This window comes from Erinaceus europaeus, chromosome 2 (assembly GCF_950295315.1).
Source record: "Erinaceus europaeus chromosome 2, mEriEur2.1, whole genome shotgun sequence".
In the NCBI taxonomy this organism is placed as follows: domain Eukaryota; kingdom Metazoa; phylum Chordata; class Mammalia; order Eulipotyphla; family Erinaceidae; genus Erinaceus; species Erinaceus europaeus.
Genome location: NC_080163.1, coordinates 190270960 through 190297884, shown reverse-complemented (window position 1 = coordinate 190297884; position 26925 = coordinate 190270960). Strand labels below are relative to the sequence as shown.

General features: G+C 41.6%; 2 protein-coding genes across 2 annotated transcripts in view; one reads left to right on the top strand and one right to left on the bottom strand.

Moving 5' to 3' along the window:
* Positions 1–26925, top strand: part of LOC103122355 (CD177 antigen) — a 167288-nt gene that overhangs the window by 32375 nt on the left and 107988 nt on the right. The gene's annotated exons all lie outside the window — the stretch shown is intronic.
* Positions 119–18942, bottom strand: CXCL17 (C-X-C motif chemokine ligand 17). Its single transcript, XM_007532948.3, has 4 exons — positions 18678–18942; positions 6224–6304; positions 5503–5604; positions 119–518 (listed from the first exon to the last, which is right to left on the bottom strand). The coding sequence occupies exons 1-4, from the start codon at positions 18754–18756 to the stop codon at positions 421–423; spliced, it is 360 nt and encodes a 119-aa protein (XP_007533010.2). The 5' UTR covers positions 18757–18942; the 3' UTR covers positions 119–420.

The following is a 26925-nucleotide window of genomic DNA, read 5'->3' as shown; positions in this document are numbered from 1 at the left end:
GCTGTGAGAAATGTATGCAGAATCTGCATAGAGTTTGGAATGAAGAGGGTAAAGTGGGTCATCTGGATTGAATGTGAGTTACCAAACCCCATTTAAAGAAAACAAGACTCCGACTTAATACATTTAAAAGTATGTATTGACTTCTTTTTGCTCCATGCTCCATGTATTTAAGGTCAGCTGGGATCAGCTAGGATACTGGTGTTTCCTGTTTTCCTTTTAGATACTTATGCTTAAGGTCTGGGTAAGCGGAAGGCAGTAGAAAAGATTGACAAGATAAGAGGCATGAGAAGGGAGAATGAGCTTGGGGAAAATGCTTTAGAGTTCAGGGAGCAAAGGCGGGAGTGTGAGGTGAGCATCTTCTAGGCCACTTCCTGGCTTCTGGATTGAGGATGTTTAATGGCAGGTGGGCTCTTAGAGGTCCTATAAAGGCAGGGAAAAGCTTCCTAGCTGACATTGTTTCAGAAACTGCTGGCAGGCTCTATAGTGCCTGTTTGATTTCCTGTGGTGCCTTGGGTGGCCTAGGGTGAAAATAAAGGGGAGAAACGAGTATTAATATTTAAAATTTAAATTTTTATGAGAACTTTAAAAATATTATTAGGTTAAAAATCTTTTTTTTCCTCACCCACCCTTCAGGTTAAAAATCTTTACCAATCTGACAATTATCTGATAACTCAGTAGAAAAATTAAATTAAAGGGGCCGGGTGGTGGCACAACTGGTTGAGCATACACATTACAGTACACAAGGACACAGGTGTGAGCCCCCAGACCCCACCTGCAGGGGGAAAGCTTCACGAATGGTGAAGCGGTGCTGCAGGTGTCTCTCTGTCTCTCTCCCTCTTCTCTCTCCATTTCTGGCTGTCTAGCCACTAAGTAAATAAAGACAATAAAAAGTATTTAAAAAAATAAAAAATAAATTTAAAATATCTTCATTAAAAAGTAAAAGATCTGAGGTCCAGGAGGTGGTACAGTGGATAAAGCATTGGATTCTCAAGCATGAGGTCCTGAGTTCAGTCCCTGGCAGCACATGTACCAGAGTGTTATCTGGCTCTTTCTCTCTCTCTCCTCCTATTTTTCTTATTAATAAATAAATAAATAAAATCTTTTAAAAAAAGATTTCTTTCTTTAAAAAATAACATAAAACATCAGGGCTAGATGGTGGTGCAGCTGGTTGAGCGCACATGTCACAGTGCACAAGGACTCTGGTTCGAGCCCCTGGTTCCCACCTGCAAGGGGAAAGCTCTGCAAATGGTGAATTAGTGTTGCAGGTGCCTCTCTCTCTCCCCCTCCTCTTGATGCCTGACTGTTTCTATCAAATAAATAAGTAAAGATAAAAATTTTTAAATGATTATTAGCAAATAAAATAATTATTTAATTAAAAAAGAGAAGAAAGGGGGGTCGGGCGGTAGTGCAGCGGGTTAAGTGCAGGTGGCATGAAGCGCAAGGTCCAGCATAAGGATCCCAGTTCGAGCCCCTGGTTTCCCACCTGCAGGGGAGTCGCTTCACAGGTGGTGGAGCAGGTCTGCAGGTGTCTATCTTTTCCCCTCTCAGTCTTCCCCTCCTCTCTCCATTTCTGTCTGTCCTATCCAACAATGACAAGATCAGTAACAACAACAATAATAACTACAACAACAATAAAAAACAAGGACAACAAAAGGGGAGAAAAAAATTAAAAAAAAAAAGAGAGAAGGAAGGGGGAGATACCTTATTAAGTTTATCCCCTGCAGGTAGGGACCTGGGGCTTGAACTCCAGTCCTGGCACATGGTAAAGTGTGTGTGTGTGTGTGTGTGTGTGTGTGTGTGTGTGTGTGTATGTATGTGTGTGTGTGTGTGTACACTGCTATCTGTTTCCCCTTCCTTATTGCCTGTCTCCTTCCTTTCCTTCCTTCCTTCCTTCTCTCCCTTTCTTCTTTTCTCCCACTTTCCCTCCTTCATCCTTCCCTCCCTCCCATTCTTTTTTCCTTCTCCCTTCCTTTCTTTTAGCACTGCTTACCTCTGATTTATGGTGATTCTGGGACATTGGAGCCTCAGGCATGGACCTTTTTTTTGCATAATGATTATGATGTCTCCTCAGTGTCCTTGTTTAAATAATTATTGCCGGCCGGGGAACAAGCTTACACAAGAGCAAAGGGTTTATACCCCAGTTTGGTTTCTAGCACTTCTTCTTCTAGCGTTTGCCCTTCTTCCGTAGCCAGTCAACAGCGTCAGGTTGAGCCTGATGTAAAGTTTCGAGACCTAGCACTGAATATGCTGGAGTGGTGCTTTGGTTTCTTTTTCTTATGAAATAAGTAAATAAAGGTGGGGAAGCTAACTTGTTGTTATGTAAAAAGACTTTCATGCCTGAAGCTACAAAAGTTTTAGGTTCAATCGCCAGCACTTCAAAAATCAGAGCTGTGCTGTGCTATGCTAATAAAGATACTGCTGAATTATATTTCATTTTACTTCCATTAATAGTGATAAATATCTTGATTTATCCTATTCCTTTTTGGTATTATCTTTATTTATTGGATAGAGACAGCCAGAAATCGAGAGAGACGGGAGAGATGGAGAGGAGAGAGACACCTGCAGCCCTGCTTCACCACTTCTGAAATTTTCCCCTTGTAGGTGGGAATTGGGCGCTTGAACCTGGGTCTTTGTGCACTCTTCTTCTTCTAGCGTTTGCCCTTCTTCTGTAGCCAGTCAACAGCATCAGGTTGAGCCTGATGTCAAGTTTCGAGACCTCCTTTGAATCTGGAGAGGTGGCAGTCATTGACTATGTGGGTCATAGTCTGTCTGTAGCCGCAGGGGCAGTTCAGATCGTCTCTGGCTCCCCAGCGATGGAACATAGCGGCGCACCGGCCGTGGCCTGTTCGATAGTGATTGAGGAGGGCCCAATCATAACGTGCTAGGTCAAAGCCGGGTTGACGCTCGCAGGGGTCTGTGATGAGGTGTTTGTTCTTTACCTCAGCTGACTGCCAACTCTGTTTCCAAGAGTCTGGAACAGAGAAGTTCAGTGTAGGTATAGGGGACCAGATTGGGTGACGAGAGGTCAAGCGTTGGACAGGGTGGGCGAAGATATCCGCGTATATTGGCAGGTCCAGTCGAGCGTAGACGTGGGAAATGAACTTAGATGATGTCGCATCCCGACGAATATCTGGCGGGGTGATGTTGTTAAGAACTGGCAGCCATGGAACCGGGGTGGAACGGATGGTTCCAGAAATTATCCTCATGGAGGAATATAATTTGGAATCGACCAAGTGGACATGGGGGCTATGGAACCATACTGGGGCACAGTATTCTGCAGTGGAATAGCATAATGCCAGAGATGATGATCGTAGTGTGGAAGCGCTCGCGCCCCATGAGGAGCTGGCCAGTCTTGCAATGATGTTATTCCTCGTGCCCACCTTTGCTGCAGTTTTTATGAGATGTTCGTGAAATGACAGGGTGCGATCGAGAGTAACGCCAAGATAGACTGGCTGGGCTTCATGCCGGATTCTCGTATCGCCAAGCTGCACATTAAGCTCACGCGAAGCCGAGGCATGGTGTAGATGGAAAACAGATGATACTGTTTTTGCAGTGCTAGGGATTAGTCGCCATTTTTTACAGTTATCAGATATCAGAGACATGTCTTTCGTGAGTGTTTCCTCGAGGATGTCGAACTTTGATGCCTGAGTTGCACAGCAGATGTCATCGGCGTAGATGAACTTCCTTGAAGAAGTTTCTGGGAGGTCATTGATGTAAATATTAAATAGCGTAGGAGCCAGAACAGAGCCCTGGGGGAGGCCACTTGAGACAAGTCTCCATCTGCTAGACTTGTCACCCAGATGCACCCAGAATCTTCTGTTTTGGAGAAGAAACGATATAGTGTTGGCCACCCATGGAGGCAGGCATCTTGAGATCTTGACTAGGAGACCACGGTGCCAGACCGTGTCATAGGCTGCTGTGAGATCAACAAAGACAGCACCCGTCTTTAAATTCTTCTGGAATCCATTTTCAATGTAAGTTGAGAGGGCCAGGGCTTGTTCGCAGGTAGATCTTCCTGGGCGGAAACCAGCCTGGGCGGGTGATAGGAATTTCTCTGTCAGAGGAGAAATACGTGACAGAAGCAGCCTCTCAAGGAGTTTGTAACACACGGAGAGGAGAGAAATTGGTCTATAGCTGGCGGCCAGTGTTGGGTCTTTCTTTGGTTTCAAAACTGCTATAATCTTCACACGATGCCAAACTTTGGGCATAGACTCAGATTCCAAGATGTGGGACAGGAATGAAGCGAGCAACTTCTTTGCCGCGGGACTCGGGTTAAGAATGAGTTCTGGGGTGATGTTATCATAGCCAGCAGCTGTTCCCGGTTTAACCCTCTTCAAAGCGTCTTCCAGTTCAGACAGTGTAAAGGGAGAGATTTTTGGAGATGGACAAGATAACCGGAAGTGCGATGACCACTCGTGGGAAATTTCTCTTTTCCAGACTGGGTCAGTGCTAAACCAGGTGTGCCACCACCTGGCCCCTGATTTATCCTATTCTTGATAATACATCAGATTTCACGTTTGTCAATTTGCTTTGTGTTATTAAAAATTGCTAGATTGGGGGTTGGGTGGTGGCACCCTAAGTTAAGCAAGGACCTGCGCAAGGATCTAGGTTTGAGCACCCAGCTCCCCATTTGCAGGGGGGACACTTCACAAGCAGTGAGGCAGGTCTGCAGGTGTCTTATCTTTCTCTCTCCTCTATCTCCCCTTACTCTTATCAATTTTTCTCTGTCCTGTTCAACAAAGTGGAAAAAATGGCCTCCAGGAGCAGTGGATTTATAGTGCTCAAGCCGAGCCCCAGCAATAACCCTGGAGGAAGCTAAAAAAAAAAAAAAAAAAGCAAAAAGCAAACAAACAAAAACTGCTAGACTTTTTGACATCAGTCATCTTTAGAGATTAAAGAATCAGGTCCAAAGAAAACAGAAAGAAAAGAAAAGATCAGGTTCCCCCCAGCAATATCTCCTTCCACTTTGATAAGCAATGAGGTTCTGAAATCTGAGTGGTTATGGTTAAACCTTTCTACTAGCAAGAGAACTATAGCTTGCTTTCCTGTTTCCTTTTTTTCACCTTGGCTTTGTGCCTGCATGATTCCAGTGCTTCTGGTCAGGCAACTCTTTCTTTCTTTTTTTTTTTTTTTCAGATAGAGATAAAGAGGGAAAGAAAAAGGGAGAAAAAGGTAGTGAGGGAGATGACAGAGAAGAAGCACCACACCACTGTTTTGCTTTTCATGAAGTGGTAGTGGTGGGGATCAAACCCAGGCCTGTGGGCATATTAATGTGTGCTTTATCAGTTGAGCTATTTCTTGGCCTCCTGCTTTTCTTGTTCTTTCTATTCTCCTACAAGTGAACACTGAGTAGAAAAGACTGAGATGTGTCTTTATCCTGGACTTCATTTCACCTTTTTTTTTTTTTTTTGTGTGTGTGTGTCTGTTTTCAACTTCTACTTCGTACTAGTTGATTCCACAGAACGACTTTGGTTTAAGAAAAATCATCCTTTTGAGACTTACGGATTTTCTTCATGTTGCCCTTGAAATGATCACAGGGACACTGCTTCTTTGGCAATCCAGATGCTGACATGGGTTTCCTTTTAGGGGCACCCAGGAGCCAATCTGAAACAAGGGAGTTCTTGCTTAGGTGGGAAATTATGCTCTGAGGGCAGGAAATGGGGGCAGATCTTACAGGCATCATCCTTGGTTTGCAGTCAGGTGGGGAGAAAGGGCCAACAGCAGAGTGGAGATACATAGCTATATAAGCACCTGGATCTCTCAGGTGCTTTGCCTGACCTGTATGGGCCAGAGTTTGGAGCAGGCATCAAGATATCATTAAGGAGACTGAAAAATGAGAAAATAAGACTTAACTGTCTTTTTTTGAGTTGATACTTGACCTCCAGCAAGTCTTTTGTCTCTGATTTGTCTTATCTGTTAGTTAAATAAGGTACCATCCAGGATATTATTGGAAGACAGCTCTGGGTTCTTGGGCTAGGGGAATTTACAGGGAAGGGGGCAGACGAGATTCACAGCTATCTTCCCCACTGAACCTCGGTGGTGGAGACCAGCTCCTTCCTGAGACTCAGGATTAAACAGGTGTGGTGCTGCCTGTGGTGGACTGGTAGAGGGGAGTGGGTGAGATCAGCTCTGATAACAGCTGCTTTGTTCTTAGAAGGACTCCAGGGAGAGAGCAGGCATTGTGATGGTGGAGCATCACTGTTGTTGATTCTTAGATACTGACCTTTGCATTCACACTCTTGGTGACCTTCCTGGACCCACCTCCCAGAAGCCTGGCGTTGGTCCCTGTGACCTCTGGTGACCCCTGTTGGAAGGAAGCATCATTTTTAGACACTGGAAATGAAAGGGGCCAACAGCAATAGATCCCCAGTACCATCCCATTTCTTTCCTTCTTTTTTAAAAAATATTTTTTAAAAATATCTATTTAGTTTCCCTTTTGTTGCCCTTGTTGTTTTATTTTTATAGTTATTATTGTTGTTATTGATGTCGTTGTTGTTGGATAGGACAGAGAGAAATGGAGAGAAGAGGGGAAGACAGAGAGGGTGAGAGAAAGATAGACACCTGCAGACCTGCTTTACTGACTGTGAAGCGACTGCCCTGCAGGTGGGGAGCCGGGGGCTCAAACTGGGATCCTTACTCCTGTCCTTGTGTTTTGCACCACGTGTGCTTAACCTGCTACAGCCTGACTCCCACAGTCCCACTTCTTTTCCTGTTTTTACTCGAGGGTCTAGGGTACTTTCAGAGAGTAGTATGTTAAATGGATAAGGAACTGAAGTTTAAAATCTGACCTAGAGAAAAACTTCTGTGGAGGGAGATGAAGAGAAAGTGTTTTTTGGATGGAAATGAGGAAGCTTATCAAGACATTATAACCCCCCTTCCCTGCAGCACACATGTTAAAGTCCTTACGACTTAAAGAATAGGGTAGGGGCCATGCGGTGGCGCACCTGCTTGAGCACACACATTATGGTGTACATGACCCGGGTTCAAGCTCCTGGTCCCCACCTGCAGGGGGAGAGCTTCACAAGTGGTGAAGCAGGGCTGCAGGTCTCTCTGTCTTTCTCCCTCTCTATCTCCCTCTGTCCTCTCAATTTCTCTCTGTCTCTATCCAATAATAAATAAATAAAAATTAAACAAAACTTGAAAAAGAATAGGCTATGGGACTGAGAAGACAGAATAATGGTTCTGCGAAAGACTTTTATGTCTGAGGCTCTGAGGTCCCAGGTTCAATCCCCAGCACCACCATAAACCAGAGCTGAGCAGCCCTGTGGTTAGTCTCTTTTTGTATCTTTCTCTTATCACAAAACAAGTAAATAATAAAAAAATATATAAAAGACTATGGCAGGAACATATTATCCATCGACCAGTTAGGATCTTTACCTGACCTTCAAGTTTTCTGCATTTGAATTCAGAGTTCTAATTCAAATGTAAGAGGGTGGTATTTTATTTATTTATTTATTATTATTTTTATAAAAAGGAAATATTGACAAAACCATAGGATAAGAGGGGTACAACTCCACACAATTCCCACCACCAGATTTCTATATTCCATCCCCTCCCCTGATAGCTTTCCTATTCTTTAACCCTCTGGGAGTATGGACCCAAGGTCATTGTGGGATGCAGAAGGTAGAAGGTCTGGTCTGTAATTGATTCCCCGCTGAACATGGGCATTGACAGGTCGGTCCATACTCCCAGCCTGTCTCTCTCTTTCCCTAGTAGGGTGGGGCTCTGGGGAAGCGGAGCTCCAGAATACATTGGTGGGGTTGTCTGTCCAGGGAAGTCTGGTTGGCATCATGCTGGCATCTGGAACCTGGTGGCTGAAAAGAGAGTTAACATACAAAGCCAAACAAATTGTTGACCAAGCATGAACCTAAAGGCTGGAATAGCGCAGATGAAGAGTTGGGGGGGGGGTCCTCCATTTTGTAGAAGAGGGTAGTATTTACCTTTGTTCCTCTGAAATAAGCCCATTACTCTTTGGCTTCTACTCAGGTCTGTCTGGTCACCTGGTGCTTTTTTCCGTTTTGTGGTAAAATATATTGATGACAAGCAAGAATGATGGTCTATAGACTGGAAAGTTTGGTTCTAGTATTAAAACCTAGATTATGCTTCTTCCATATGATCATTTCTTTCTCTTTCTTTCTTTCTTTCTTTCTCTCTCTCTTTCTTTCTTTCTTTCCCTCTCCCTTTCTTTCCCTCTCTTTTTCTCTATTTCTTTCTTTCTTTCTTTTTTTCTTTCTTTCTTTCTTTCTTTCTTTCTTTCTTTCTTTCTTTCTTTCTTTCTTTCTTTCTTTCTTTCCCTCCAGGGTTTCAGTGCCGGCTCTATGAATCCACAGCTTCTGGTGGCCATTTCCCTTCTCCCACCTTTTTTCTCTTCTATTTTATTCGATAGGACAGAGAGAAATTGAGAGGTGAGCAGAGATAGAGAGAAAGACAGACACCTGAAGAACCTGCTTCATTACTTATGAAGTGATCCCTGCAGGTGGGGATCTGGGGGTTTGAACCCGGATCCTTGTGCCAGTTCTTGTGCTTCGTACTATGTGCACTTAATCAGCTGCACCACTGCCCGGCTCCCTATTCATTTCTGATATTTACTTTTAGAGTTTATTATGCCTTCACATTGCATTTGAATGTACTTCTATTACTGCACAATTATATCTGTAGTTTAAAGTCTTTTGGGAACAGAATTGGGTTCCTTTTAAATTAATGTTGAACCTCCAATATCTCAGATCAGTTGTATTTGGAGATAATGTCTCTAAAGAGGTGATTACATTGAAAGAAGGCCCTTGTGATGGGTCATAATCCAATCTGGCTAGAGTATATATCGAAAAGAAATTTGGGGGATTCGACTTCCGGAGGCGGAGCTACGAGCAGCAGATCGCTTTCTCTCCTCTCCTCTCCTCTCCCGATCAACTAGGAATAGTTTGTCAGTGGAGACACCACCTCCAGTCTGCTCCACCAACAAGGGGACAGCTGAAGGGTGGAAAGGACTCCCCAGAGACTCACCAAGTGCAACTCTGAGTCTCCAGTGCTACTACCCTCAGAATCTGGAGCAGCAACAGGGAGGGACACCAGGGTACAGAGATCTAACTGGGAAACTCAGAAGACCTATACCTCGGTGGCATAGCTGAGGGGCTGTGAAAGTCTCTTTGCATAACCACTGGATTATCTCTGCCACACCCTGCTTTATCTCTTGGTCAGGAGTCAGTGATTAAGCTAAGAAGCCTATTGATAGTTTAAAAGCCCTCAGGCTCCCATAGCCTACAGGGGAAAAAAAAAGGCTTTTACACCACTGAACTCCAACTCAGGGATTGAAAAAACTGTTAACTTATATAAAATGGTTAAAACAACAAGAAAAAATATTGGAGACTCGAACCAGGACAAGAGTCCAGCTAAAAGTCCTCCAGAGGGTGAAGCACAAAACAACGAGTTCAACATCCAAACATTAGCTAAGGAAATAATAACAGGAGTGAGTAAAGAATTTGAAAAAATTGTAATCAGAAATGCAGGAACAACAAATGAGAATATGGAAGAAAATTCTAATTATCTCATGGTTATTAGAGAGCTGAAAGCTGAAATCACTGAGCTAAGAAGGCAACTAGCTGAACAAGCTAAAACAGTATCAGAGCAGGGCAACAAAATAGATGAACTCCAGAAAGCAGTAGAGGGCAGAGAGAATAGAATCAATGAGGCTGAAGACAGAATTAGCAAGATTGAGGATGAATTAGAGACAACTAAAAAAGAAGTAAGAGATCTCAAAAAGAGATTAAGAGATGCTGAAAACAACAACAGAGTCCTATGGGATGACTTCAAAAGAAACAATATACGCATTATTGGCTTACCAGAGGAAGAAAGAGAAGGGGAGGAAGAAAGCATTCTCCAGGCCATAATAGCTGAAAATTTCTCTAGTCTAGACAACACCAAAGACATAAAGATTCAAGAAGTCCAGAGGGTCCCAAACAGAATTAACCCAGACCTAAAGACACCAAGACATGTCATACTTAGATTGGAAAGGAATAAGGATAAAGAAAGGATCCTCAAGGCTGCAAGAGAAAAACAAAGAGTCACCTACAAAGGAAAACCCATAAGATTAGCAGCAGACTTCTCCATACAAACACTTCAGGCCAGAAGAGAATGGCAAGATATCTATCGAGTGCTCAATGAGAAAGGCTTTCAGCCAAGAATACTATATCCTGCTAGATTGTCATTCAGACTAGATGGAAGCATCAAAACCTTCTCAGACAAGCAACAGTTGAAGGAAGCAACCATCACCAAGCCTGCCCTGAAAGAAGTTCTGAAAGGTCTCCTATGAACAACCAGACCACCACAAATAGGACATATATCAAAACACTCTAAAACTCTACAAGAATGGCGTTAAAATATCTTCAATCTTTGATATCAATAAATGTCAATGGCCTGAATTCACCTATTAAAAGACACAGAGTAGGAAGATGGATCAGAAAACACAACCCAACAGTATGTTGTCTACAGGAAACTCACCTAACACAACAAGACAAACACAGACTTAAAGTGAAAGGATGGAAAACTATCATTCAAGCCAATGGTCCACAAAAAAGGGCAGGAACAGCTATTCTCATATCTGACATGATAGACTTTAAAATAGATAAGATTAAAAAAGATAGGAATGGACACTACTTAATGCTCAGAGGATCAGTCAGTCAAGAGGACTTAACAATTATTAATATCTATGCACCCAATGAGAAGCCATCTAAATACATCAAACTTCTATTGAAAGAGCTACAGCAATATATTAACAGTAACACAATCATAGTAGGGGACTTCAACACCCCACTCTCTCAACTTGACAGATCATCCAGGCAGAAAATCAGTAAAGACATAAGGGAGCTAAATGAAGAGATAGATAAACTAGAACTATTGGACATTTTCAGAGTCATTCATCCCAAGAAACTGGAATACACATTTTACTCAAATCCACATGGATCATTCTCAAGGATAGACCATATGTTAGGCCACAAAGACAGCATCAGCCTATTCAAGAGCATTGAAATCATCCCAAGCATCTTCTCAGACCACAGTGGAATTAAACTAACACTTAACAATCAACAAAAGATTAGTAACAGTGCCAAAATGTGGAAGCTCAATAGTACACTTCTTAACAACTTCTGGGTCAAAGAGGAAATCAAGGAAGAAATCAAAATGTTTCGAGAGTTCAATGAAAATGAAGACACAAGCTATCAAAATATTTGGGACACAGCTAAAGCAGTCCTAAGAGGGAAGTTCATAGCTATACAAGCACACATTAGGAAACAAGAAAAGGCACAAATAAACAGCCTGACTGCACATCTTAAAGACCTAGAAGAAGAACAACAAAGGAATCCTAAAGCAACCAGAAGGACAGAAATTACTAAACTTGGGGCAGAAATAAATAACATTGAGAATAGGAAAACCATACAAAAGATCAATGAAAGTAAATGTTGGTTCTTCGAAAGAGTAAACAAAATCGACAAACCTTTAGCCAGACTCACAAAACAAAAAAGGGAGAAGACCCAAATAAATCGGATAGTAAATGAAAAAGGAGAAATCACAACAGACACTGCAGAAATTCAACATATCATGCAAGGCTTCTATGAACAACTATATGCCACCAAGCTAGAGAACCTGGAAGAAATGAATGATTTCCTAGATACCTACCAACTTCCAAAACTAAGTCAAGAGGAAGTGGATAACATGAACAGTCCCATCACAGCTAATGAAATTGAAACAGTTATCAAAAATCTTCCCAAAAATAAAAGTCCTGGACCAGATGGTTTTACAAATGAATTCTACAAAACTTTCAAAGAAGAACTAATACCTCTACTTTTAAAAGTCTTCCAAAAGACTGAAGACACTGGAATACTCCCTGCCAGCTTCTATGAAGCCAACATCACCCTGATACCAAAAGCAGACAGGGACACAACCAAAAAAGAAAACTACAGACCAATATCTCTGATGAACATAGATGCGAAAATATTGAACAAAATTCTAGCCAACAGGATACAGCAGTATATCAAAAAAATTGTTCATCATGACCAAGTGGGGTTTATCCCAGGCATGCAAGGTTGGTTTAATATACGTAAATCAATCAATGTGATCCACCACATCAACAAAAGCAAGACCAAAAACCACATGGTCATATCAATAGATGCAGAGAAAGCCTTTGACAAAATACAACATCCCTTTATGATCAAAACACTACAGAAAATAGGAATAGATGGAAAATTCCTGAAGATAGTGGAGTCTATATATAGCAAACCTACAGCCAACATCATACTCAATGGTGAAAAACTGGAAGCATTTCCCCTCAGATCAGGTACTAGACAGGGCTGCCCACTATCACCATTACTATTCAACATAGTGTTGGAAGTTCTTGCCATAGCAATCAGGCAGGAGCCAGGAATTAAAGGCATACAGATTGGAAGAGAAGAAGTCAAACTCTCCTTATTTGAAGATGACATGATAGTATACATGGAAAAACCTAAGGAATCCAGCAAGAAGCTTTTGGAAATCATCAGGCAATACAGTAAGGTGTCAGGCTATAAAATTAACATTCAAAAGTCAGTGGCATTCCTCTATGCAAACACTAAGTTAGAAGAAATTGAAATCCAGAAATCAGTTCCTTTTTCTATAGCAACAAAAACAATAAAATATCTAGGAATAAACCTAACCAAAGAAGTGAAAGACTTGTATACTGAAAATTATGAGTCACTACTCAAAGAAATTGAAAAAGACACAAAGAAGTGGAAAGATATTCCATGCTCATGGGTTGGAAGAATTAACATCATCAAAATGAATATATTACCCAGAGCCATCTACAAATTTAATGCTATCCCCATCAAGATCCCAAGCACATTTTTTAGGAGAATAGAAAAAATGCTACAAATGTTTATCTGGAACCAGAAAAGACCTAGAATTGCCAAAACAATCTTGAGAAAAAAGAACACAACCGGAGGCATCACACTGCCAGATCTCAAACTGTATTATAGGGCCATTGTCATCAAAACTGCTTGGTACTGGAACATGAACAGACACACTGACCAGTGGAATAGAATTGAGAGCCCAGAAATGAGGCCCCACACGTATGGACATCTAATCTTTGACAAAGGGGCCCAGACTATTATATGGGGGAAGCAGAGTCTCTTCAACAAATGGTGTTGGAAACAATGGGTTGAAACATGCAGAAGAATGAAACTGAATCACTGTATTTCACCAAATACAAAAGTAAATTCCAAGTGGATCAAGGACTTGGATGTTAGACCAGAAACTATCAGATACTTAGAGGAAAATATTGGCAGAACTTTTTTCCGCATAAATTTTAAAGACATTTTCAATGAAACGAATCCAATTACAAGGAAGACTAAGGCAAGTATAAACCTATGGGACTACATCAAATTAAAAAGCTTCTTCACAGCAAAAGAAACCACTACCCAAATCAAGAGACCCCTCACAGAATGGGAGAAGATCTTTACATGCCATACATCAGATAAGAGTTTAATAACCAACATATATAAAGAGCTTGCCAGACTCAACAACAAGACAACAAATAACCCCATCCAAAAATGGGGGGAGGACTTGGACAGAATATTCACCACAGAAGAGATCCAAAAGGCCGAGAAACACATGAAAAAAATGCTCCAAGTCTCTGATTGTCAGAGAAATGCAAATCAAGACAACAATGAGATATCACTTCACTCCTGTGAGAATGTCACACATCAGAAAAGGTAACAGCAGCAAATGCTGGAGAGGATGTGGGGTCAAAGGAACCCTCCTGCACTGCTGGTGGGAATGTCAATTGGTCCAACCTCTGTGGAGAACAGTCTGGAGAACTCTCAGAAGGCTAGAAATGGACCTACCCTATGACCCTGCAATTCCCCTCCTGGGGATATATCCTAAGGAACCCAACACATCCATCCAAAAAGATCTGTGTACACATATGTTCTTGGCAGCACAATTTGTAATAGCCAAAACCTGGAAGCAACCCAGGTGTCCAACAACAGATGAATGGCTGAGCAAGTTGTGGTATATATACACAATGGAATACTACTCAGCTGTAAAAAATGGTGACTTCACCGTTTTCAGCCGATCTTGGATGGACCTTGAAAAAATCATGTTGAGTGAAATAAGTCAGAAACAGAAAGATGAATACGGGATGATCTCACTCTCAGGCAGAAGTTGAAAAACAAGATTAGAAAAGAAAACACAAGTCGAACCTGAAATGGAATTGGAGTATTACACCAAAGTAAAAGACTCTGGGGTGGGTGGGTGGGTGGGAAGAATACAGATCCATGAAAAATGATGAATGAAATAGTGGGGGTTGTATTGTTAAATGGGAATCTGGGGAATGTTAGGCATGTAAAAAAAAAAAAAAGAAGTAGAAACGCAAAGCAGAAATTGACTGAGTTTGGAGTATGGCACCAAAGTAAGAAAGCAGAAGTACACTAGAGTTTGCAGTGAGTACCTCCCTAATACTTCCTCTCCACTTTTCCAAGCTTTGGGTCCATGATTGCTCAACAATTTGTTTGGCTTTGTATGTTAACTCTCTTTTCAGTCACCAGGTTTCAGGTGTCATCAGCATGTCGGCCAGACTTCCCTGGATTGAAGACCCCACCAATGTGTCCTGGAGCTCAGCTTCCCCAGAGACCCACCCTACTAGGGAGAGAGAGAGACAGGCTGGGAGTATGGACCGACCAGTCAACGCCCATGTTCAGCGGGGAAGCAATTACAGAAGCCAGACCTTCTACCTTCTGCAACCCACAATGACCCTGGGTCCATGCTCCCAGAGGGATAGAGAGTGGGAAAGCTATCGGGGGAGGGGGTGGGATATGGAGATTGGGTGGTGGGAATTGTGTGGAGTTGTACCCCTCCTACCCTATGGTTTTGTTAATTAATCCTTTCTTAAATAAAAAAAAAATTAAAAAAAAAGAAAAAAAAAAAAGAAAAGAAATTTGGACACACAAAAAGACACCCGAGAAATATCGATATATGCCCAGAGGAGCAACTAGGCAAGGCTGTAACAAGAAGATAGTCATCTGTAAGTCAAGGAGAGAAGCCCCAGGAGAAACGTAATTTACTGAACCTTGTTCTTGAAGTGAGAAAGAAATTTCTATTGTTTAAGCCATTAAATCGAGGATATTTTAAAGTATGATTTAAATCATGGTAGAGACAGTACAAGCTACAACAAAAATCATAACTGTGTTACATAAACATCTGAAGTTTTAGAGAGGTAATACTGCCTCACTTTCAGTTAGTCTGAAATTAGGATCATGGGGGAACGGCAGGACAAAAATGGGTTAAGAATCTTGGGCTCTGATTTTAGTGCTAGATGTATAAGCATTACCTTTATGAACTTTGGCATAATAGTTCAGTTGCTCTGAACTATTTGCTGTTCTGAATATTTAGATTATTCTAGTGTTTGATATCAGTATATTTCTTTGTGTTTGTAACTACTTTCCAGATTTTGGACTAATGTTTTTGACCTTACCCAAATGTTCAAAGTTAACATCAGCAGCAATGAGGGCTGTAGCTGTCCTGGGCCTCGTAATGTAGTGAGAAGGCACACATCATTTCTGTGGTACTTAGGAGGAGTCTGCACAGTCTGAATTTACTCATGAGGAAATATCATACAAGCCCGACTTTATGGACATACTGTACAATAATTTGACACTTTTCGAAAGCGTTGAGGTTATGGAAGATAGGGAGACTAAGAAACAGCCCTACAATGGAGAAGACCAAGGAGACATGACAACTTTATTTGTGTTTTGTTTTTCTGTAGGATCCTGGATTGTATTCTAAACCAGAAAATTATGAATAGGATGACTACAAAATGTGAAAAAATGTGCCTTAGTTGGTAGTATTGTTAATTTTCTGATTTTGACAACTTATATGGGTATTGAAGGTGTTATTTGAAAATAAATGGATAAAGTTCAGTGATATTGAGACACTGGTAATTGTTATAGCATTTTAAAATCTAAAAAAAAAAATGACCAGGGAGGGGGACTCAGCTATAGAACACTGGACTTACATGTGAAGCTCCAAGTTTGATTCCTAAAGTAGGTGCTGAGATAATCTATAGGGGGAAAAAAACTTTAAACATTGTTTTAATTAATTTGTTATTGTGTGTGTGTGTATGAGAGAGACAGCAAATCCATCAAACCCATGACTTCACATATGCAAGACATTTACTTTACTACTGAGCCACCTCCTTCATCCTTAGTATTTTGAAATTTTGAAAATTAAGAAAAAGTAAATACATTAGATTTCTGTGAGGATACAAGGTAACATGTTTCAAGTGTCTAGAACTCCCACATAGGAGTGTTTTATATACGTGAACTAGTGCTATGTGATTTTATAAGTAAAAAGAAATCTATTATTATTATAAGTGAATTATTTTCTTTTTTTTTTTTTGCTACCAAGGTTACTTCTGAGGCTTAATGCTTGCACTATGAATCCATTGCTCCCAGTGGCCATTTATTCCTTTCCTTTTTCCCTTTCTTCCTTCCTTCCTCCCTCCCTCCTTTCTTTTTCTTTATAGAGACAGTGAAATAGGAAGGAAGGAAGGAAACAGAGGGAGTAAGAAAGTGATACTTGCAGAACTGATAGAGAAACAATACACCATGTTGTGCCTTCTCCCCAAAGAGATTGTAGTCTGGACGGGCTGTGGGTGGAGAGATGAGAGGCACACCCACACCTTGAGTTTAATGCAGAACATGAAAGCGCAAAGGGAGAGTCAAGTTAGACCTAACAATATTTACTGGAGAGAGGGCTCACAACAGGTTGGGGAGGGGGTCAAGGGAGTTGGGAGAGGAGGTGAGTTTCCAGCTGGATGTGTGAGCAAAGCTGAGCTGGTGGGAAAGCACAAGACCATCTGGTTTAGGTGGATCGTAGTACTTTTGTTAGTGAGGGAGGTGAGCAGACTGGAAAGTCAAGTTGTGACTAGATCTCTGAATTCAGACTGAAGACTGTCACTTTGCTGTCTGTCATATTGATGGGAAGCCTTCTCTTGCAGATGATAGTTTAGACTCTAGGGCTAATAGGGACCCAAAAGCTTCCAGTGGCTCTCTCACAAGGGATGGGAAATTTCAAGTTGGAATGGAGTCGGGTGATCTTATGTAAGGGCAAAGTTAAAACTAAATAAGTAACAAAGCTATTTGACCTCAAAGTAGCCCTTGGGAAAAGTTTTTTTTTTTTTTTTTCCCAGTAGAAAGTCATGAGAATGACTTCCACATGGCTCTGTTAAGCACTGAATCTCATTGCCCATAGTGAAAACAAGATGATTGGGACCCCAACCAAAACACAAGAACCAAAACTTAGAAGCTATTAGAAATCGGGCTTGATATAGTTAAAGCTTCAAATAGGGATGTGATCTGGCAATATGTCATGTCTATTTATTATTACTTTAGCACGAACAGTATTAAAATAGTTGTGGTGATGCTAGTGCGCTGTCAAGAATATGAGCAAGGACTTCATTTTTGTCTGTGAATCTGTAGCTGTCTTTGACATCCTCCTATCACCTAGATTGGCCCTGAGGGAATCCTTTAGTTTTCTGGAAAAGGGATTAGGGGAACAAGTAAGGTAGAAAGGTTTGCTGAGTTAGTATAGTCTTTTTTTTTTCCCCCACCTAGGGATACATTCACATACAGTGTCTCTTTTTACTCACACAACACTTTTTGGATACAAGTGCAGTTTTTCTTTTTATAAATGAGGAAATGGGCAAGAAGATAGGTTAAGTTGTTCCAAATCAATGTAGATAGAAGAGAGATGGGAGTCGGGCGGTAGCGCAGGGGGGTAAGCGCACATGGCACAAAGATCAAGGATCGGTGTAAGGATCCCAGTTCGAGCCCCTGGCACCGCACCTGCAGGGGGTTCGCTTCACAGGCGGTGAAGCAGGTCTGCAGGTGTCTATCTTTCTCTCCCCCTTTCTGTTCTCCCCTCCTCTCTCCATTTCTCTCTGTCCTATCCAACAACGACATCAATAACAACAATAGCTACAATAAAAACAAGGGCAACAAAAGGGAATAAATAAATAAATAAATAAATATTAAAAAAAAGAAGAGAGCTACTTATTTTTAAATTTCATTTACTGATATAGGTAGGGGGAAGGGAGAGAGAGAGAGATCCAGCACCAGACTACCACTCTGGCACATACAGTGCCAGGGGTTGAACTCATACTTCCAAGTTCAATCTTCTAGCCACTGAACCACCTCTCAGGTCACAGAACGGGTGTTTATTTTATTTTATTTTATTTTATTTTATTTTATTTTTTGCCTCCAGGGTTATTGCTGGGGCTTGGTGCCTGCACTACGAATCCACTGCTCCTGGAAGCCATTTTTTTCCCTTTTGTTGCTCTTGTTGTTTATCGGTGGTGTTGTTACTACTATTGTTGTCGTCGTTGTTGGATAGGACAGAGAGAAATGGAGAGGAGGGGAAGACAGAGAGGGGGAGAGAAAGATAGATACCTGCTCCACCACCTGTGAAGCGACTCCCCTGCAGGTAGGGAGCCAGGGGCTCGAACCATGATCCTTCTGCCGGTCTTTGCACTTTGCGCCAGGTGGGCTTAACCTGCTGCACTACAGCCTGGCCCCCAGACGGGTGCTTCTTAATGCATGTTTTGGGCCACATTTTCTCCCTGCTTTTTCCCCTCTATAGAAAACAAATCTTTTCTTTACCTGAATTAGGGCTGCCGGAGACCATGGATATCAGCATTAGTGGCAGTAACAGAAGGAAAGAAGCAATTAAAACTTTCATTGCGACTGTTGGTGCTCCTGTAAATTGCCTGTAGAGTGTGTTCAAAGTTCCCCAGGTAGAGAGTCTCCCAACTTCTTGGGAGGAATTAGGCTCTGGTTCTTGGCTTTTCGTGTGTGTGTGTGTGTGTGTGTGTGTGTGTGTTGCGCGCGCTTTAATCTCAGACTAATGTTCCCCTTGGACGGTGAGAACAGCTAAGTGACGCAAGCCTTGTGAGTAGCAGGTTGGACCACGCGCTTTACGGGAACCTGGGAGGTAAAACTGGCCGGATAAAAGAAATTCTTAAGGACATGAGAAGGTGACTGATAACTTGGCAGCAATACTAACTAGCTCCCGCCTCTCCTTTCTGCCTCTCTACCCTTCAATGTGTTTTTATTTCTCTTTTTTCATTTGAATTTCCTCTACCTTTTAGTAACATTTTCTAGCTTATCATCTGTCAGGAAAGTGAGAACTGAGGGTTGACAAAGAGAGGATGACAAGGTCTATTTTCCTTGTGTCCTCCTATCCTTGGCATAGTTTTTGGAGATATTAGTATCGGTACTTTAGAAATTAGCACGTCCTTGCTCTTTTTACAATTTTATTCAATTCTGTGACCCCGTAAGGTGGGAAGGAGAGAAGGTGAAGGAGGAGGAGTTATTTGTTCTCTTTTGCCCAAACACTGCCCCTTGTTGTTTCTCAGAACAGTGACTCTGGCTTTATTGAAACTCTAGACTAGGGGCTGGGTGGTGGTGCACTTGGTTGAGTGCACAAGTTTCCATGCACAAGGACCTTGGTCCAAGCCTCTGTTTCACATCTACGAGGAGGAAGTTTCACAAGGAATTGATGCTATGATGTAGGTCTCTCTCTCTCTCTCTCTTTCTCTTTGTCTCTCTCTCTGTGTCCTGTCAAATTAAAAAAAAAAGAGGGAAAGAAAAAGGAAAAATATGGTGACTGGGAGTGGTGGATTCGTTATGCAGGCACTGAGCCCCAGCTATAACCCTGGTGGCAAGACAAAAACAAACAAACAAACAAACACCCAAACAACTCCCCCAAACAACAACAAACAACAACAACAACAACCCTGTAGACTAAAAGAGAGGGAACTGGGATAGTGGGAGACCCCAAGGCTTGAGGTCCAAGAGAATTGAGAAACACAGGCACCACAGGAGGGCAGGTGTTTGTCCAGGCTGCTGGGGCTGTTGGCTTAGACCTTGCTTGGAAACATTCCAAAGGGAAAGGAGAAGATAAATACTAAGAACAAACAGGGAAGGATTATAGAACCTCAGATCTGCACTTATTAAACTTGACTCATTCCAAGGACTTTCAGAAATGTGCTTAAAGAAAGAGGAGAGGCTAGACTTGAATGCTGGGTGGTATTTGTGGATGCCAGAGGAGTGGTTCACAAGGAAGTTCTCTGGCAGCCTTTGAGCAGAAGCCAGGAAAGGTGAGAGGGAATCAAAACATGAATGAAATTTATTTTCACTTTACTACTTATTTCACTTTATTATTTCAACTAAGTTTACAAATTATCCCTACCTACTGACATGTTGGAGAGTTGACTGTCGATTTTGCTATTAAGTTTTTTTTTTTTAAAGATTTACTTTTTAGGAGAGAACCTGAACATCACTATGGTACTTGCAATGCCAGGGATCAAACTCAGGACTTCACGCTTCCTAATATAGCACTTTACCCAGCACAGCACCTCCCAGGTTGCAACAATTAAGGTTTTAAATGTACCTGCAGTGAGTCAAGCACTGTGTAAGACAGTGCAAATTTGTCTTGGCAGTGACTCTAAAGGCTTGGGCTTGGCTTGAACTTGATCTGATACAAATTACTAATGTAGATTAATCTTTGGGGGGAAAAGGACCGAGTTCTCAAGAGACTCATGTCTATTTAGGGAGATTGTTTGCTTTTCATCAAACCTACAGATGTGAGTGGAACCAAATTTCAGAATTGGAAGGAGTTTGGTCTGGACAGAGAGCAGTAGCTCAGCAGGTTCTGGCTTAGGTATCCGGATGGGGCAGGATGCAGGCTGGTGGGTGGCAGAGAGAAGGGTATTGCAGGGGAACGTGAGGCTGACTGGATGAAGAGCTTTGAGATAGGAGTGGGTTATTGTTCGACTTCTTTCGTTTCTCCTTCACTTCCTCTTCCCCCTCCACCTTTCACCTTTGCCTTTTTCTTCTCTTCCTCATTGTCTTCTCCTAAACTTATTTTATGTAGGACCTGACATTTAGTACTCTGTGTTTGTTGAATTGAATGGTATTCTGGTAACACCCCTTTTTTTTTTGCCTCCAGGGTTATCGCTGGGGCTCGATGCCTGCACTACTAATCCACTGCTCCTGGAGGCCATTTTCCCCATTTTGTTGCTCTTGTTGTTATTGTTGTTGGATAGGACAGAGAGAAATCTAGAGAGGAGGCGTAGACAGAGAGAGGGAGAGAAATATATAGACACTGCAGACCTGCTTCACCGCTTGTGAAGCGACCACCCCGTGCAGGTAGGGAGCCCGGCTCGAATTGGGATCCTTAGGCTAGTCCTTGTGCTTCATGCCAGGTGCACTTAACCTGCTGAGCTACCGCTCAGCTCCCTTTGTAACCCTTAAGTTAAGCTTGGCATGTTAGAAAGCACATGAAAATGCAGACCATTCCCCGAAAGAAACTTAACTCTTTACACCTCTATTCTCCCTAGTTCCTGACCCTTTGTTCATAGTGATTTTTCTTTCCATTACCTTTGGGTTGGGGATGGGGGAAATAATATGATGGTTATGCAAAAAGACTCTCATGATCCTGAGGTTCCAAAGTCCTATATGCAAACCATCCCTTGCCCCAAGCCGGAGCTGAGCAGTGCTCTCATAAAACACAACACAACACCACACAACACCACACCAAACTATCCCAGCCAAACCAACCAACCAGACAAACAACTCCCAAACCAACCAGCCCAACCAACCAAACAAAAACCCAATTTTGGGTTGGGTGTTGGGTCCTGTGTATCATGGAGAAAGCTCGTGATTCCTCAGGCTCATTGGCATAAAGCACCCCAAGGACAAATGGACTTTTTTAAATTGAGGAAATGTTCGGGGGTACAGTTTCAAGCGTCTCCCAATTAGACACCAGAATGAATTATTCATTACCAAATTACTGTCCTCCTCTGCCTCAGAACACTGACCTCCCAAGCCCCTTTTAGTTCCCTTTTGCATCCGTTTGAATCCTTAGGTTTGCTGAAACAGACCTCCCTTTATTAATGTGTCACCCTATATTTTTCCTTGCTTTATTCCTTAAATCTACAGGGGAACAGGGCAGTAGTGCAGTGAGTTAAGCGCACATGGCACAAAGCTCAAGGACTGGCTTAAGGATCCCGGTTTGAGCCCCTGGCTCCCCACCTGAAGGGGAGTTGCTCCACAGGCTGTGAGGCAGGTCTGCAGGTGTCTATCTTTCTCTCCCTCTCTCTGTCTTCTCCTTCTCTCTCCATTTCTCTCTGTTCCTATCCAACAATGATGACAACAACAACAACAATAAAACAAGGGCAACAGAAGGAAAAAAAATAGCCTTCAGGAGCAGTGGATTCATAGAGCAGGCACCAAGTCCCAGCAATAACCCTGGAGGCAAAAAAAAAAAAAAAAAAAGGTAAAAAAAATCCTATCTACAAGTGAGATTATTCAGTATTTGTCCTTTTCCTTCTGGCATATTTCACTTAGTATGATTTCATTCAATTCTACCCATTTGGCAAAAGAGAAAATTTCATCATTTCTCATAGCTGAGTAGTATTCTGTTGTGTATGTAAACCACAACTTCTTTAATCGCTCATCTACTGCTGGATACTTGGCTAGTTTACAGATCTTGACTATTGCATATAGCACTATGATGAACATAAGCATATACAGATCTTTTCAAATCAGTGTATTTTGTGTTCTTTGGGTAGATAATTAACAGTGAAATTGCTGGGTCAGACAGTATGTCTATTTAAAAAATTTTAAGGAATCTTCAGATTATTTTCCATAGTGGAGAGAATTATTAACATTTCCACAAATAATGTAACTGGGTTCCTGACAAATGGAATAGTATTGATAATACTGACAACAATTTAAGAACCCATCTCAAGAACATTACTGGGTGACCTGGGAAATAGCTCAGCTGGTACAGTGCACAGGACTTGTGTTCCTGACATTCCTGCTTCTGTACCTGATGCTGCATATACCAGAGTGGTGTTCTGACTTCTTTCCTGCTCTCATGTGAAATTCCATTTCACACAAAGTAAATAAAAGCAAATCTATAAAAATAACATTACTGGTATCAACACAATCTCTGGTTCCTTTGTAAGGAAGGAAGGAACTAAGGGGAATTGGGGAGAAAATAACTTTCTGCTACAATTATTTGGTTTCCCCACTCTCCAGTGCACTTAGGAAACATAAAATTTTGACTACAGGGTCAGGAAGATAGCATAGTAATTTCCCAACTAGATTTTCAGTGAACCAGAGAGTAGGGAAACCAAATAATTGTGTCAAAAAGATATTTTTTCCCCACTTCCCCCTTACCTCCTTCCTTCCTTATATATAAAGTGTGATGTTGGAGGGCTAGGTGGTGGCACACTGGGTTAAGCACACATAGTTAAAAGCTCAAAAACCCGCACAAGGATCCTGGTTCAAGCCCCTGGTCCCCACCTGCAGGGGGGTTGCTTCACAAGTGGTGAAGAAGGTCTGCAGGTGTCTCTCTTTTTCTCTCCCTCTATATCTCCCCCTCCTCTCTCAATTTCTCTCTGTTCTGTCAATAAAATGGAAAAAATGGCCTCTAGAAGCATTGAATTCTCACTGCTAGCACTGAGCCCCAGCAGTAGTTCTGTAGACAAAACAAACAAACAAACAATAAAGTGTGATGTTGCCTCTGATTCCATATAGACCAGTGGTATCAATCTAACTATATTCTTTTATAGAAGAGGAAATTAAAACACAGGGAAATTATATGATTTGTTCACCATTGTTAGATAGTTTTAGGGACTAAGCAGGACTAAAGCTCAAGCTTTTTGACTTTCTAAGTTTTCTGTCCATGTGTTGTAGTGAGCTCTAGTGGGAGAGTGAGGGGATTCAGAACGAGAGAGTGAGGTGGGAGCCCACACACAGTGTGAACTGTCTAGGAGTGAATGTCTTATCTACCATGACTGCAAAAAGAAAAAAAAACAACATCTGAGCATCTGGGATACTTGTAGTCTTCCTTCCTTCCTCCTCCTCCTCCTCCTTCTTTTTCCTACTTTGATCTTGAAATGAGGAAAACTGAGCCCAGAAAACCAGAGTGGAAGACTTCCACAGAAGTCTGAAGTGATGGATCAAAAAAGTCTGTTGACTTCTATAGCATGATGCTTCTCACTGAACTGACATGGTTGGCCTGTGGATTGGGTTCCCTTCAGATCCTTGAACCCGGAGAATTCAGGGGCTAGTCTGATTCATCTTTGTTTTTTCAGAGTGTAGTACATAGCAGATGCCGATTGGCATTTCCTTTATGAAATTTATTTATGTGAACATTTATTTTTCTTCCTTTTTATTAGTGATTTAACAAGGCAAGTGTATTTCTTTAAAAACTGAAGTTAAAGGGTTGGGGAGACAGCATCATGGTTATGCAAAATGACTTGCGTGTCTAAGGCACTAAAAGGCCCAAATTCAATCCTCAGTATCACCATAAGCCAAAGCTGAGCAGTGCTCTTATAAAAATAAATAATTAAATAAACAAGCTAATAAATATAAGTTCAAATAAAAAAATAAAGCTGAATAAAAAGTATACACCGTCAAAGGTATGGGGTGATGCAGTAGTGGCACAAATTGGAAACACCAGAATCATCATATAAATTGCTGTGGTATTTGGCTTTCTAAATATAGATGTGGTTCTCTGAATGGAGAAATGGATAGTCTTGTGGCTCTGTTGCTCTAGTTAGAACATTCCTAGAATTTCAAATATCTGCCGTAGTTGTAGTTGACACTTTTCACTTGTGGCAGGAGGGTGTAGTGGTTTCAAATGTATCATTTGGGAAAAGACTGCAAGAAGATGGGAGGAACCCAATGTGGCTGCTCACAAATAGTTAAAGATCTCATGCGTGAGAATATACAGGAGTCGATTCAGTCAGACTGCAATCGGTGAATGTATGAGACACATTTTGGCCCGGGATCAGAAGAAGAAAACATTGTCACCATAAAACTTCCTTGGAAGTGAAAAGCAGAAGAAATTCAAACACAGGGAACCAAGGCATCACTGTACATATGAGATCTGAAGATTTCAGGAGTGAGAGCAAGTTTGTCTAGATCATTTCATGTACTGCTCTCAATACTACACGGGGGCTATTTCAGATGTAGATGCTTAGTCTCAGAGAGGTGTAGAACTTGGTTGTGGTACATCTCAGATCATAAACCAGGTGTGTCTGACTCCAAAGTAATGTTGCTACCTCTGAGAAAACACCAAAGACATTTTTATGGAACAGAAAGAAATAGAGGTCAGGCTGGTGCTGAATTTCTGAAAATAACTGTCCCAGTGAGGTTTTTAAATTTTAAGAGCAGGGTTTGGCTTCCTGTCTAAGTTTCCCACTAACCCACCTTTTTATTGGGCATTATAAAACGGTCTCTTGATATATATATATATATATATATGTATATGCCTGGTGGGATACTAGACTATAAAAAGGGTGAAATCGTGCCATCTGTAACAACATGAATATTACGAAGAGGATGTTAAGTGCTTAGTGAAATAAGGAGAGGAAGAAAGGCAAACAACATAGGAGCTCACTCATCTGTGAACACAAAGAAAGCTCATGAAGTGAAGAAAACCTCTGTGGATTCTAGGAACAAAATATTGGTTATCAGAAGGAAAGGGGAGTGTTTAAATTGGTTGTGGTGATGGGTAGAATCTGATGACAGTGACGTAGTATATACATGTGTTTATTTAAGAGACTGTACAGTTGCATCAGAAGATAGTTCATTTGGGAGGGTGCATAGTTGGAACCCTAGTACCACACGTGAGTGCCATGAGATGGGAGAAGCTCTGGTACTGTGGTATTTCTCCCTCATCTGTATCTTTCTGTTTATATTTTATGCAAAAAGAATGAGCAAAAGCTGAGAGACTGCTCATGTGTGAAGCACTGGGTAGCAGCGATAACAAAATAATAAAAACCTTAAAAGAAGAAAAATCCCCCCACCTGCATGGGAGTCGCTTCACAGGCGGTGAAGCTGGTCTGCAGGTGTCTATCTTTCTCTCCCCCTTCTCTGTCTTCCCCTCCTCTCTCCATTTCTCTCTGTCCTATCCAACAGCGACGACATCAATAACAACAATAATAACCACCACAATAAAACAACAAGGGCAACAAGAGGGAATAAATAAATAAATATTTAAAAAAAGATAAAAACTTAAAAAAAAAAAAGAAAAAGCCCTTGAAACCTATATAATATTAAGAACCAATTACTCTGATAAAATAAAGGCCGAAACCTTTGACATATGATGTTACTGTTGAATATATGATGCATACTAAGATCACTCTGATACTCCAGCCATTGTGGGTGGTAATCTGTAACTTGGACTTCACCCTCTGCTAACCCTTGACTGGTGAGAAGGGTCTGGTTAAGCCGCATTTACCGATTATGACCACCAGGTGGCAGCGCTGTCCACTAGTGTTTCCTAGAGAACTCGGGTCAGATGTGGGTGAATCTGAGAATGAAGTCCGAGACTAGGAAAAGGGAACAACATAAACATATCAAGCACCAAAACCTCAATATAAACATACCAAGCACCAAAACCTCAAAGCCAACTCCCAGCCCCCTTCCTTTCCCACATGGACAGATGAGAAAGTATACCCATGTGTATCTGCACAATCAAATAAAAATGCCTCTAATTCTCATGATCCAACTTTAGCAAGTTTGCATAACTTACTGCTTCCTGTCTTTCCACTATAGTTATTTCTTTCTGTTCCATGAAAATATCTTTGGTGTTTTCTCAGAGGTAGCAACATTACTTTGGAGTCAGACACACATGGTTTATGATCTGAGATGTACCACAACCAAGTTCTACACCTCTCTGAGACTAAGCATCTACATCTGAAATAGCCCCCGTGTAGTATTGAGAGCAGTACATGAAATGATCTAGACAAACTTGCTCTCACTCCTGAAATCTTCAGATCTCATATGTACAGTGATGCCTTGGTTCCCTGTGTTTGAATTTCTTCTG

Excerpts from the sequence above, each read along its gene's own strand:
- CXCL17 (XM_007532948.3), bottom strand. The coding sequence starts at position 18,756 with ATGAAAGTTTTAATTGCTTCTTTCCTTCTGTTACTGCCACTAATGCTG. Across the intron at positions 6,305-18,677 it reads CTCCGGCAGCCCTAATTCAG|GGGTCACCAGAGGTCACAGG; the intron begins GTAAAGAAAAGA and ends TCCTTCCAACAG. Across the intron at positions 5,605-6,223 it reads CCAAGAGTGTGAATGCAAAG|ATTGGCTCCTGGGTGCCCCT; the intron begins GTCAGTATCTAA and ends CCCTTGTTTCAG.